We start from the raw sequence: 15,365 nt of genomic DNA on the forward strand, positions 1-15,365 counted from the left end.
CTCAAATACACACTTGCACAAGAACATGTGCACACACAGACACACACACACACACACACACATACAATCATATTCAGTCCTTAACCACAAACACACAAAAGCATGAATACTCAGGCAAACACACACACACACACTGACACACATACAGAGAGAAATACACACCTCTTAAGCTCCCACACACAAAAGCATGAATGCATGGGCACAGACACACACTTGCACACACGCACATACACACTCAGTTCTTAAGTGCGAATGCAAAAAAGCATGAATGTGTGCACGCACGCACGTACACACACACACACACACACACACACACACACACACACAACTGTTCTTTTCGCCCTCACACCTCACACCTCTCCACAGATCACATTTCATAGCAGCACCAGAAATAAAGTTCCACTGGCAGGGGAGGGCTGGAGAGGAAGAAAGAGAGAGAGAGAGAAAAGAGAGACAGAGAGAGAGGGAAAGAAAAGTGGAGAGACAGAGGGAGAGAGAGAGAGAGAGAGAGAGAGAGAGGCTATCGATCGGTTGGAGTTGGCTCAATCTGGGATTGAACTTTATCACAAACGCAGAGCATCGCAGCAGGAAGCTCTCTGATACGCCTCTGAAAGGAGGGAACAGAGGAATGTTCACACTCTATTCTTCCTTCGCATCTCTCATTCATTTTCATTTCTCTTTCCACCCCCGGCCGTGCCTTTTTTAAGAATTCTTTCTCTCTTTTTCTTTTTCTTTCTTGGCTCTTTACATCTCGTTTTTTCTTTTTTTCGCCCTCTGTCTCTCTCTTCTCTCTGTTTATCCCTGCCTCTCTCTCTCTCTCTCTCTCTCCATTCTATTCCAGCGGCTGGCTTATTAGCATTCTCTCTGTACATATAATTGATTCCTCATGCCTCCCTCTTGTGAAAATGTCATTCATAATTCTGTGTGATAGCTAGATGGCTGGCTGGCTGGCTGGCTGGCTAGCTAGTTGGCTGGCTGGCTGGCTGACTGGAAGGCAAAGTGGCCACTGACCCATTTGTAGCAAATACAAAGAGACTGACAACAAAATCTGATTATAGCAACCAGACCCGGGCTCCTGTGAAGCAAATGGCCAAAGCCACACTGAGCCTAAGCTGTCATTCATCCCGCTGTGCTTTTTTATTTGATGTATTTAACCTTTATTCTACTCAGCCAGGTAAATGAAGAGCAAATTCTCACTGTTGATGAAGGGTGAAGCCGAAGGAGGGAAGGGACTTTAAGGAGGTATTAAAGGGGAAGAACTTCTGCACTCACGACCTTTCTTAGTGGTAATGGAAATGAATTAAGTGGAATTTAATTATCGATTAAATGGTGTGTGTGTGTGTGTGCGTAGCAACAGGAATGAGCACAGACAGATGGCAGACGGGCAGATGCACACACACATACATACACGGATAAATACGTTCACACGCATATGCAAGCACACAGTCACACACACACACACACACACACACAAGCAAACACAAATGGACACACACACACACACAGATGTACACACACAAGCTGAGAAGTGGAGATTCAGTAATGCCGCCCACACAGCTAACCCTCTACTGGATCTCAAAGGCACCTGGGTGCAGCTGACAGAGGGGGAGGGAGGTGTGTGTGTGCGTGTGTGTATGTGTGTGTGTGTGTACATAACAGGGAATCTCTTAGCCCAAACACACACACACCCCCACCCTCCCCTCCCTTCACTCTGCTCATGTTACAGCGCAGTCCCTGTCACTAAACAAGAGAGGGAGAGAGAGAGAAAGAGAGACATAGAGAAAGACAGAGAGGGAGAGAGAGACAGAGAAAGACAAAGCAAGAGAGGGACTGAAAGACAGACAGAGATTGACAGAGCCTTAGGGAGAGAGAGAGAGAGAGGGAGGGAGAGAGACATCGAGAAAGACACACAGAGAGAGAGAGAGAGACAGAGAGCAATAGGGAGATAGTGACATAGCAAAACAGAGAGAGACAGAAAAAGAGACAGACATTGGAAGACAGGGAGAGGGAAGAAAGAGAGAGAGAGAGAGAGAGAGAGAGAGAGAGAGAGGGAGAGAGACATAAGGAGGTACTTACCGGATGCCTGCCCTGAGGGTACATGATCCCAGGAGAGGAGAGGCTGCCAGTCCGTTTGATGGCCAGGTTAGTCCCCTGGCCCTCCACTCCTCTGCCCTCCACCGGTCTCTCTCTCCGTCACACACACACACACACACACGCACACACACACACACACACACACACACACACACACACACACACACACACACACGCTCTCACACACTCAGCAAGTCCAGTCCCTGCTCCTTAGCTGGGTTGGAAACAGCAGTCTTTACTCTTCCGGAGTCTGTCTCTCTCTTTCTCTCCTCCTTCTTTCTTTCTTTCTGTCTCTCTCTCTCTCTCTCTTCTAAGACGAGTTCCTGTTGACACACACAACTGAGGAGAGCTCAGTCCGTCGGTTCGTTTATCCAACAATGTCACGGTAAGACGGAGCCTCAGACTCCCACTTCACCTCCTCCTCCTCCTCCTCCTTTTCCCGTCTTCCACAGTGAAACCAAAGTCTCTGTTTCTCCTTTTCCTCTCTGTGTCTCTCTCCCTTTTTTCCTCGCCCTGTGATCAGTCAAGGTCCACACGTACTGACATGACACAGAGCATTTCATCCAGGCGGGCCCCCTCTTCTCCTCCTCCTCCTCCTCCTCCTCCTCCTCTGCTTCTTCTTCTCCTCGTGTCCCTTCAGCGAGCCGTCCGACGGTGGAACATGCAAACATAAACAACACACAGCTCCGTCCACATACAGTCTGCCTCTCTTCTTCTTCTTCTTGCTTTTTCCCTCCTCTTCACTCTCTCTCTCTCTCTCTCTCTCTCACACTGAAGCCTCTGCCTTGTCTGCTGCTGTAGAAAAGAAGAAGAGGAAGAAGGAGAAGAAGAAGAACAAGAAGAAGAAGGAGGAGGAGGAGGAGGAGGGAGGGGAGAAAGGGGAGAGAGAGAGTGAGAGCTTTGTTTTTAATCTAAATGTGGAAAAAAAAAATGCGAGAGGAAAGCAGGAAAGAACAGCAGGTCAGTGGAGGATCCAGCGGGCTTTTCAGCAGCAAGCCCTAGACTGTAATATATTGTGCCTGTTGGCTTCAACACAAACACGACAGGCTGCTAAAGCTCCCCTTAAGGTGGAACTGAGTAGATAGAGACACTCAGTCACGGACAGAGAGAGAGAGAGAGGCGGAGGGAGAGAGAGAGAGAGATATAGAGGGAGAGAGAGAGAGGCAGAGAGAGAGAGATGGATCCCCTTTCAATTGTGGTCAGACGGACAAAGCAATCAGTCATGCACAAAGACTTGGGCTCAAACAGATACGAATCGAGACGCGCACACACACACACACACACACATATTCATGACAGCTATGTGGACAAACATGCACACACACACACACACGGTTGCACATACGCACATTGCACATACTCAGATTGATAACTTTATGTCCGCTGTCAGCGCCGTGGCTTAGGCAAACAAGAACCTACGCACACAAAAATTATATAGTAGGTGTTTTAGCTGACGTTCCCATTCTGATTTACAATGACTGAGCAGGTAGGCGTTCGGTGTCTTGCTAAGGGACACTTCGACGGGACACGTGGCTGTTGATGGAGTCGACAGGACAGTCTCTCTTCACACCCTTTCATCCAACACACATGCAACCCAAACACATGAGATACTGAAAACAGCGAGCCTTAAAGCAACAATTTGACATTTTCATATAAATAAATGTCTCTATTGTCAATTCATAAGATACAATAGTGATTCAACCGGTACCCAGTTCATGAAAGCTTTTATATTTGCTGTTCTAAACACCCCAGGTATAGGTCTTTCCTGGGAGACATTATTTGGCGCACAGGAAGCGTTTTATGGTTCCAGCAGCAGCAAACTCCATCAAGAGAAAATCCACGGAAAAAGACGTCACAGTACTGGACACACCGTTTGATTCCCAAGTGATTTCTGGGAAGTGCAGTGCAGAAACACCACAGCAGCTGAACACCAAAGATGTCAACAAAATCAAAAAGTGGAGTATCTCGAGGATTACCACTACGTCCCACAAATAGCTCCACTATAGGAACATAAGAACGTCTCCCTGCCTACTTTTCGCTGTTGGCCCAGACGGACATGCTATTTGCGGGATTTTCCAGCATTAGCGATCTATACCTGGACCCTCTAAGATCGGGTATTTAAAGCCTTTCCATGTACAGTACGCTCGTCTGGCGCTGTTTATAACGAGTTTATCCAGGGCAGCTCTGCCTTTGAACTTGATCAAACGGCCATTAATCCGACACTGTTGAATCCGACACAGTCTTGGCATCCAGGGTGGGATCCCAATAAGACAGACACCGTGTTTGATAACAAGCAGGTCAGCCAGATGCCAGCCCCGAAGCCTTAATAAAGGCTACATCCAGTCATCCTATTTTCCAGTGACCAAATTCCCAAACACTACAGATCCATTTAGGCGGGGGAAAAAACGCTGCCTGGGATTCACCTTTCAATGTATCCAAAATATAGCAGATCCAGTCAGTAGAAGTACTATCATCTGGTCAGCCAAGGACTTGGGTTATCTGCTATCCATTAAAAAGCAGCAAAGTTTGTTTGAATTTGTGATCTCACTAATTTTTGTAACATTTACTAACAGGCAGGAACTGATGTAAGTATTTATTGTGCTATTTTGGGTGAGAACCTATATAGAGACCTTGCATGGATGTGAGAGAAGAGGGATGTGGGTGAGACTGGGTATGGCCCTGAGGTTATCAAGTGGGCACAGAAGAGGTGCAGGTGCCACTTTCTTTATGTAGTGGATATCACATTTTGGCGGAAAAAAAATCTTAGCACTGTGTAGCCTTGAGGTTACAATGACATCACCCAGAACCTGATTAAAATAGTCATCAAATGAATATGCATGGCAACATCAGGTTTTTTTTACATGGTATCATTATTGATTTGGCAAAATCCCAAGGTTGAGAGTTTGTGGTTTGACTCATCACATCCAGACAGAAAGGCCTCATGAACACCCACAGCCTCACCTCAACACTAAGGAGCCAAATGAGCAAACAGTGCTGAAGGCCCTGTAACAACAGAGTAAGGTCATGGGTACGAGGCCGGTTTAAACCACGACCAGCAAGCTTAATTCAAGTTAATTTCCAAAACACTATATATTAATTTTGAGGGGGAAAAATCATTCCCTTAACTTCATCATTCAATAAGTCTACATCATAGAGGATCTAGTATGTAAAAGTGTTATTTTGTCAACAAAGAACCAAAGTTACCTCCTATCCATAATTGTACCATAATGTATTTATTTTTGTGTCATCAATCATTTTGAGGGAGTAGGTGTCACTTTTTTGGAACAAATCGCTTCATTCTTTTTTGTTTTTCACGTCAGCACAACCCAATATGGCAGGCAGAAGTCAATTAAAATTGAACACATTCTGTGATAACATTGCAGAACAAATCCTACCAGTAAATAAATGCTATAGGTGAAGTGCAATCCACGAAAGGAGGAGTAGGAGAGGATCTTTGTGTTGGAGGCAGACAACACCAGGAAGCGTTTTTCAAACCGCCACAACTCACCTGTCACTTTCTGTACTTTTGCTGACTCTACTTTCAAATGACATTCATCACATTGGGCTTAATAGTCTGGAAAACATTGCTTTGAAACGATAATACCTTTTACTTGTTCTTCGATAACTAGTTCTCATTTAGCACTCGACAATTAGCGCTACTCTCAGTTCTCTCTGTCTCTCTCTCCTCCTCTTTCTCTTTCAGCCTCTCTTCATTTGGAGTCTGTCTTTCTATCTCTCTCGCCGCCTCCCTTTATTCCTCCATCTACCCCCCCGCCCCACCCCGCCCCACCCCCCTCCCTCACTTGCTCCAATCAAAGGTACCCCCACCACCAACACCACCATTCCCCATGTAGGCCATTATACTAATCAGCATTATCTAATTGTCTAGAATGGATTATGCAGGTAATTATTCCCCCGACTCCCCCAACTGTGTATCAGACAGACAGGCAGGCAGGCAGGCAGGCAGGCAGGCAGGCAGGCAGGCAGAGAGACAGACACAGTCCTGATCGATGTTAAAAGCTTGCATGCAGTTGCAGCAGCACTACTAGCACTGCATGACGCTGCCTTGCTCCATAGCATCAGTTCCAGGGCAACGCAGTCTCACAAAAATTCATGAAATGAGCACAAACTCTGAAACGCAGTTACTTGGTGTGGACACGAATTATGTGAAGATTACGTTTCTGCACCATGAAAGGCACAGATAGCACGAATTTGACACACAATTTTTTTTAGGTGTTTGTCACAGGAAAAGGTTAGGTAATAGTTAAGTTTAATGGTTTGGTTAAGGTTAGGGAAAGGTTTAGGCAACTAAAACAACTTGATTAAGGTTAGGGTAAGGTTTTGGTCATTGTTAAGAAAAACATTCGTTGAAAATGAAAACTTCACTCACTTGTTAAGAAAACTTGAGTTGGGAATGAGCATGTTATTTGCATTCTAAGACATCTTGCTCATTTCACAAAATTTCTTGAAACCAGGCTGTCCAGGATGTTAGCGCATAGTAAGAAAATCACTGGTTTAAACTGTGCAGCATACAGCATGTACACCTGCCATTAGGGATTAGGTGCAGTACAGGGGAGACTTGGGAAGGAAGGAGGCTGATGAGATAGACAGACAGTTAGGCTGCATGCCTCGTGTTACCACAGTAATAAAGTATTACACATAGTCAGGGTTGTTTGTTTTCAATTCAGCAACTTCAGAGAGTAGATTTTCGTATATTTTTCTGCATATGTATTTTCAAAACTAGAAAAGAAAGAAAATGCCATAGTGTTTCATAGTCTCTAATCTGCAATTACACGCATGAGAATGAGACGAAAATTGGCAAATAAACTGCAGTTTCACTCACAGATTCTGAATTCACGGAAGAGAAGGTGGATGGAGTGACATCAACTCTGGTAATACATGAGGAAAAGCAGGCAGGATGCTCAGGCAGGCAGGCTGAGCGGATCCACAGTGATGGTCAGCATCTAAAACACAGAGGAGCAGGTACAGTACAGACACCGTGATCTATACTCACAAAGCCTTAAACAGCTGCACCAGATAATAAACATGTAAATACATCCAACTGGTCTTTATTTTTGTCGTCTACATAAATGACTATCACCAGGATTAGATTCAAGCAGTATATTGCCTAAACCAGTGGTTCCCAAAGTGGGGAACGGGGGCCTCCAGGGGCACTTGAGAGGTTGAGGGGGTCCATCAGAATAAAATGGATAGTTTCATTCCATATTTTATCTTTTGTCCCATGTGCAATTAAGGTCCTAAATGAAACTTGGCAATTTAGGCTGGCAGATACATGGTGGTTGCTCCTGAGACTTTGCTGCAGTTTTTGCTCAGTACTATTTATATTTATTTTCCCATTTGATACATGTATTGAATGTATAATGTTTTATGTCATGTTTTATGGTGAAGCCAAAGGTAAATTTCCTATTTGTGGACAATACATTTTCGTATTCGTATTTGTAGGCTTATATTTAATTGACTTGATGTTAGCACAATAAGAGAATGTATAAAAATATATATTCTGGCCAAAGGCTTCCCTTTCTCCAGTGTTATCTATAGACAGCTGTATAAGTCTGTATCATATCTAACAACAAAATCTTCCCAAATGGAGGTCTGTGTGTATCTAATGTGTATCTAATGTGTATATATTTGGGGGTCAACAACATGAAAAAGTTAGGGAACCCCTGGTCTATATAACCTACACTGCCTAAGCCATGTTTGTCTCGTAGATAAACCTAAATCTGACCCTACCATAAAACAAACCAATAGCTAATTAATTGAGAGACAATTGCATTATTTAATTTGTAGCCTACCTACAGTAGAAGGCAGAGGTTGAAGGACGGACACAAAGAAAAACTCAAAGCAGCAACACTTGGAACCAGTAAACATTTTAGACGGAAATGGCCGTTACAGACGATGTAACTTTATTTTAGACCTGGCTAACGATCATTTAACTAGCTGTCGGTGTCTTGCAGCTTTTCCTGCATTAACAATGAGCTTATAAAGCGAAGGAAACTCATGGTATATGCTTACATGTCTCAATTTAGACTAGAAAGAGAGATAGTTGCAACTCTTCGGTTCCACCTTAAAAGCTCTTCCCTGTCTGAAAGCGCTCTCTGCGTTGCGATTGGACGAGAGGACTCCCCGTTCTAACCAATCGCGTTCGAAGTACCCCACGTTGGGCCCTGACATCATTGGGGAAGCGGGCCAATCGCGACCAGGCCCGGCCGTTGAATGGGTGCGGGCGGGGGGAGGAGGGAGCCGAGGAGTCTGTGGGGATTGTGGGCATTGAAGTTCCAATTATTCTGCACACACACACACACACACACACACACACACGCGCGCGCGCGCGCACTCTGCCGGCTCCGTCCCGCTGTCAGTCACGCTACATAAATGCTCAGTAAATTCCGCCGTTAATTTCAATCCCGCTATTTCTACCGCGCTGCACACACACACACACACACACACACACACACACACACACACAGAGAGAGAGGTAAACTCCTCACTCGTGACTAACGTCCGGGTAGAAATTAGAGGGTTTTTTTCGTTCCACTTTCTTTTATTCTACTTCAAACATGGAATAATCAAAATAAGTAAATGGGTGGCCCTCATCTACCAAAATTAAAATAATGAGGAATGTGAAATGAGGCATTTGAAAAACCCTAAATCATAACCTATAAGAATATAAAACTTAAACTGTGACATACAACCTGCAGTCCTTTGAGATACTAGTTAGAAAACCTTTGTTTCTGCTTTCAAACACTGCAGGCAATTTACTCATGTTTTCTTTTTCTTTCTTTCTTTCTTTCTTTCTTTCCTTCCTTCCATCTATCTAGCTCTCGCCTCAAGTATGCAAATACAAATCACACATACAAACTCTCTCTGTCTTAGATACACACACACTATCGATTGGTCTGATAGACGGGTTTATTGCCACAGGGAGTGTGTTGGCATTGGTCTCCTCTAGTCCTAAACCTCATTGCATCACACACACACACACACACACACACACACACACACACACACATACAGTAATTCCCCTCCTCTCCTCTCTCATGCATCTCATTTCAGTGATATTGTGATATTCGGTGTGTCTAGACATGCTTCACCATAATGACAGCTCTCCTCACAATACAGATTTTATAACACTGCTGTGGTACAAAAAAAAACACGTAACTCCCATTTTACTCGTTGCCTTGTCTTTACTTGTATCAAAGGTTGACATGTTGCTTTATGTATGGAGAGCGCGTGTTTTTCTCTTTGAGAGCATATTGCCATATTTATGAATGTATGGCTTTGGAATGCAATATGCGTGGTGGGAAAAGAGGGACTGACAAGGAAAAATCCACCATCAGATATTCTTACACTGTTAGATGTCATCAAACTGTAATGTTCAATGCATTCCAGGAGTTATTTTGTGATGAAGTGTTGTAATTTACTTTGCTGGTGTATCCGCTTTCCCTCAACCTGCCTGGTCTATTTCTACTTCAGTTAGCGATTTCCTACATTTCCCAGAATGACTTTCAACAACCCCCGGAGAGCGTGCGTTAAATTGTTGCATTAAATTGTAGATGTGGGTTATATGTGTAGGTGGAGAGAGCGATAGTGATAGCAAGCGAGAGTTTCTACAGTTGAGAAAAAGGGAGAGTCGTGCCCCTTATTCAAAACACAGCATGTGTTGCGGCTGCATTGCATTCTGGTCAATTGAGGCTTCTGTCGGTGGAGAAATTGGTCTCTCTGCCTCTTCTACGATGGATTTCTCCCTGTGTGATGGCAAAATGGTGAGTCTTGAAAGAAGCCCTCGCTCTTTGATTCTGAGGAACTGACACCAAAACCTGACGTTTACTGTTGATGTCTTACATAGTTGAAAAACACATGACATCACATCATCTACATTTGGCCACTTATCAACGGGAAAAAGAAAACCACTCCACCAAACAATGAAATGTACCCAGAAATGAAGAAGGTACCTCACCAATAGCTGGGTTTTTAACAGTGTTGACGTGTTTTACTGTGGATTTTTCCTTTAAATGTCAGTTGTCCTTGTGTGGGCTGCCGGCACAATGTTTGGTATATTTTGGGTGGTAGAGTGGTGTATTGGTATATCAAGTACCTGTGTTGGCAAGCATCCACCCTGCTGAAGTGTCCTTGAGCAAGAAACTGGATCCCTTCCAGCTCCGGGACGCTGTTCTGTAGCTGACCCTGACCTCTGACCTCTGACCTCCCTGTTGTGGGAGGCAAGCTACAGCGATCAATAAAGTATCACATATTCAGTTGTTTTGCTGGTGGGAGTCATTGTGTCTTCAAGGTGTTTTCAGTCACTTTTTCCATCTGTTTTGTTGTGAAATATTTCATTTGAAAGTTTGACCATCAAAAGCCAAACTTAACAACCAAAGGCTCCATGACACCCGTTCAAAGCCTGTTGTATAATTTCAAAAATACATGACTAGTGTCAACCTGAAATGTCTGTTTTCACGTTGTTTAGTTGTGTGAAGTGAATGGAACTGAGTGTGAGTTTAAGCTGAAGTGTATAAATCATGCTTTCCACTATCCAACGGTATAGCCACTCTATTGTATTTTATTGTATTCTCTTGTATTCTACACTATTCTGTTTGATTCTATTCCATTCTAGTTTATTCTGATTTATATTCTATTTTATTCAACTCAATTGTGTTCTTTTCGTGTCTGTTCTGTTAAATGTTATTCTATTGTATTCAATTCTGCTCTCTTCTGCCTTGCTCTATTCTATTCTATTCTATTCTAGTCTAGTCTATTCTAGTCTATTCTGTTGTGTTCTGTTCTGTTCTATCCCAAAATAAGACATTTTTTTGCAATTCATACAAGTTTATCCACCACGAGTGACAAAACATAAAGAAATCCACCACCACCCGACCCCCCCAACTCCCCCACTCCCCCCCCCCCCCCCCACACACACACACACACACACACACACACACACACACCCTCAGTTGTCAGTCGGCGGTCAGTCAGTCAAACGATCCCAGATCTCCACTGACTAATCCGTGCAGTAATGGGAAACGGCAGAGGGAGAAATCCTATCCTTATGATGTGGGACTCTGGATAAACTCTGCGTCGGTTTGACGTTGGATAAATATTCACACACAGTCAGACAGACAGACAGACACACACACATACACAGACAGAAGCACACACACACACACACACACACACACACACACACACACTTGCTCGCACACACACTGGCAGATACACACACATGGGGTGAATAAAACTGCCATGTGTATGTACCTGCGGTGTGTTATGGGTCCCCGAGCGCCAGCTAGCACATGTGATCTCTTGACCTTGTAGTGCAAACATTTGGTTATAGTGTGTGTGTGTGTGTGTGTGTGTGTGTGTGTGTGTGTGCTGACGTGTCTGGGTGTGATTGTGTATGTTTTCGCGAGCTAAATGTGACTTCCTGCCTGTGCGTCTCGCAGGTCCTTATGTGTGGGACATGTGCAGTCACACTCAGTGCCATAATTAGCTTCATCCACCTTATTTCCTGCTTCTGGGCATGTGTGTGTAGGTGTGTGTGTGTGTGTGTGTGTGTGTGCGCGTGCGAGTACACATATAGCATGTCGAGATAGGAATGAGGATCGTCAGGAAATGAGGCGAGTGTCCAACGAGGCGTCATGAAGTCAGTCTCAGTTACTGTCTCGTTCCGCCATACATGGGTGGAGAGAGAGAGAGAGAGAGAGAGAGAGGGAGAGAGAGAGAGAGAGAGGGAGAGAGAGAGAGAGAGAGAGAGAGGGAGAGAGAGAGAGGGAGAGAGAGAGAGAGAGAGAGAGGGAGAGAGAGGGAGAGAGAGAGAGAGAGAGGGAGAGAGAGAGAGGGAGAGAGAGAGAGAGAGAGAGATGTGTGTTTGGTGCATATGTATCTCAGTAGACAGTAGACCCGGTGGCATTTCTCTCTCTCTGTGTGTGTGTGTGTGTGTGTGTGTGTGTGTGTGTTTTTCTATACGTGATATTATATGAGGGCATGATCTTGCATGTCGAGCCTTTCTTTCTTTCTTTCTTTCACTCACTCGCTCTTTAATAATCTACTCTCCGTCCATCCCTCCATGTACAGAGAACATGCAGACGGAGAGTGTGTGTAGCTTCATGCAATGGAGAGATCAGATAAATTATTCACAGATGGAAATCTACGGTATCGCCCGAGATGTATAATAATATATATATAAGGGTCTATAAGTTCATATGCATATGGATGTTTGTATGCTTTACTTTACATCTGATATGCTGGAATGTGTGTGTGTGTGTGTGTGTGTGCACAAACATTAGAAATGTGTGGGAGCGTGTTTGTGTTTGTTTGCCTTAGTATGTGCACACTGTTTGTGTGTGTATGAGCGTGTGTGAGTGTGTGTATGTGTGTATTGTATATGCGCATTTTCATTGCGAGTGAGTATTTGTGTGTACAGTATATAGATATGTGCAGTGTGAGAGTGTGTGTGTGTGTGCTGTGTATGTGCAGTGTGAGTGAGCAGTGTTTAAATGTGTATGTATTTGTGTGAGTGTGTGTGTGTGTACAGTATATTCATGTGCATATATGTGTGTTCATGTGTGTGTGTGTACAGTATATTTGTGTGCAAATACAAGTTTTAATGTGTATGTGCGTAGGTGTGCATGTGTGTTTTGTGCGTACATTATATACGTGTGTGCATACTTGTGTGCGTCACAGGGAGCTGAATATGCAACCACGTGTGTGTGTGTGTGTGTGTGTGTGTGTGTGTGTGTGTGTGCACTACAGTCCCTCCAGGCTGTAGTAGACTGTGTGCTGTGATCAGCCTGCTTGGCACAAGCCAATTGTGTGACTAATTGGGATTGAGGCAGAATGCAGTGGATAAAATACCTCCTCCTCTTCCTCTCTCTCCGTCTCTCGTTACGTCTCTCCCTCTCTCTCTCTCCCTCTGTTTTCTCCCTTTCCTCCCTCTCTCCCCTTCTCTCTCCTCTCTTTCTTTACCTCTCTCTCTCTCTCTCTCTCTCTCTCTGTCCCTCAGGCCTTCTCCTTCTCCTTTTTGTCTCTACCTCTCTCTCTCTCACACACACAGACACACACACACACACACACAACCCCCCACGCACAAGCACAAAACACACGTGAAAACGAGAAAAACGCAAATGCACTGCACACACACAAACACACACACACACACAGAGACACAAACAATCCAAGGGCACATTCACTTTTTTCCCCCCATTGATTAACAGAGGGAACAATAGTGCAGTATTTTCAAAGTCAACAGAATAGAACAGAATCCCACTGAGCTAATACTTTCAGTAGAACAAGCACAATGCGTGTGTGTGTGTGTGTGTGTGTGTGTGTGTGTGTGCAGTGCATTTGCGCCGTTGCGGTTTTCTCGATCATTTCCATCGACACCAGCCAAATGAACCCATGCTGCTCTATACTTTGTCGTAGCCGGCCATTTATCCAGCGGCAGCACAAAACATGGAGTCGGTGCGTTTTGTTTTTCATCTCTGCGTGTCTCTCTCTCTTTCTGCACTAAACGGTCTCCCTCGATTCCTCTGTCTCTCACTCTTTATTTCTCTCTCTCTCTCTCTCTCTCTCTCAAATTCAAATATGCTTCATTGGCGTGACAGGAAAGGATTCTATGTTGCCAAAGCAATATCGCAAATCAATTGAGCATATCAATGTCTTTCTGTCTCCATCTCTCAATTTCTATCTTTTTCTCTCTTTCCCCCTCTCTCTCTCTCTCCCTCTCTCTGTCTCTCTCCCTCTTTAAACATTTTGACAGTAGAATGCATTATGTAAGTGTAAAATGTACTGGCAGGGGTTCTTGCGACCAGATGCAGAGTGTTCAAAAAACAGAGAGAGAGAGAGAGAGAGAGAGGTGAGAGAGAGTGAAAGAGAGCAGATGCATGTATGCGTGTGAGGAATGCTGGATGGGTGTGTTAAGATGAATGTGTGTGTGTGTGTGTGTGTGTGTGTGCTGGCTGAGGTGCAGACGGCGGATGTCAGTGTTGAAAAATTCATGATGCCATGTTTGGAGATTCCTGGGGGATATCTTGTTGTTCAACTGGCCTTACAGAGCTGGCCTCCACCACACACACACACACAAAACACACCGGCCCCGTGAGTGTGTGTGTGCGAGAGTGTGTCTGTGTGTGTGAGTGTGTGTGTGTGTGTAGGTCTATGTGTATCTGTGTAAAAAGATAGGGAATCAAAGCAAGAGTTAGAAGTTAGAGAGCTAGATGGAGAGAAACACAGATATAGACACAGAGGAATGTAGAGAAACATCTTTTTGTCATTTTGATTTTTATCCTCTATTTTTCTTTTTGGGCTGAGACGTTTTCATCAACCCCTTGGGGGTTTCTTTGTCTCACCCGCACAGTTTGGATGCTTCTTCTCTCCGTTTTTCCAGTTTTTTTTTTTTTTTATCATTTGTAGGTGCAACTACAAATTAACTTAAACTTCAACCTCGACCTGAACAGAAAAACAGAGAGATAGCAGCTCCATCTGACTGTCAAGCGAATTTCACGCAAACTTTGTCATGCGAAGTAGCTGCATTTCATATCAGCTGGGTTGAAGCGAATAAATCGGCTTCCTCAGCATCAAATCGTTATTTAGTGTTAGCTAATGTAGGTCATGGTGGACAGATATTTACCTTTCATGATCCCCAAAGCCACTTTTGAACTAGTATGCGATGATACTGAAACATTCGTCAGACCAATTGCTAAGCCTACATCATATTTGACAAATGCTCTTTATCATATTTAAAAACAAAAACATTTTCCGCTTCGAATGAATTGTAAAAACTTTTTTGCAATATTGGGGAGATTTTAGCAAATTTTGCTGTTTCCATTCAGCTTTTCTAATTCGATAAGTCATAATTTGAAACAGAAATTGCAAGGCAAACCCAACGAGTGAGACAGAGGGAGAGAGAGAAAGGAAGGGACAGAAGGTAGAGAAAAAGAGAGACGGAGATAAATGGAAGGAAAAGAACAAGCGATAAAAAGGTGTATGTGTGCAGTCCTTGCATGTGTAGAAGCTGAGCAGCCGATTCCTCTCTACATTTCATTGTCTACAGCTGCAATGCTCTTTTCTCAAGCACAGTGTTTGTGTGTGTGCGTGCAAAAGAAAGAGCTAGACAAAGAGAGCGAGGGAAGCTGAGAGAAAACTATGCACGCATTCTTTGCATATGAACAAATTGATCCTAACTCCCCATTACACACATTACTCCATACCCACTCCCTTGACACAGTGTTTGTCGAGTGAGGTATACTACACAT

At 44.1% G+C, this 15,365-nt stretch overlaps 2 protein-coding genes across 3 annotated transcripts in view; both read right to left on the minus strand.

Moving 5' to 3' along the window:
- tle2b (TLE family member 2, transcriptional corepressor b) overlaps nt 1-3,056 on the minus strand; it is a 77,903-nt gene extending 74,847 nt beyond the window's left edge. For both annotated transcript variants that reach the window (XM_071920520.2, XM_071920519.2), the window contains exon 1: nt 2,077-3,056. In XM_071920520.2, the coding sequence (XP_071776621.1) occupies nt 2,077-2,100 (24 nt within the window). In that variant the 5' untranslated portion in view covers nt 2,101-3,056. The remainder of the gene's footprint in view (nt 1-2,076) is intronic.
- The window catches only part of LOC139928106 (C2 calcium-dependent domain-containing protein 4C), a 304,401-nt gene that overhangs the window by 134,877 nt on the left and 154,159 nt on the right, over nt 1-15,365 (minus strand). The gene's annotated exons all lie outside the window — the stretch shown is intronic.

This window comes from Centroberyx gerrardi, chromosome 9, assembly GCF_048128805.1.
Source record: "Centroberyx gerrardi isolate f3 chromosome 9, fCenGer3.hap1.cur.20231027, whole genome shotgun sequence".
NCBI classification, from domain to species: Eukaryota; Metazoa; Chordata; class Actinopteri; order Beryciformes; family Berycidae; genus Centroberyx; species Centroberyx gerrardi.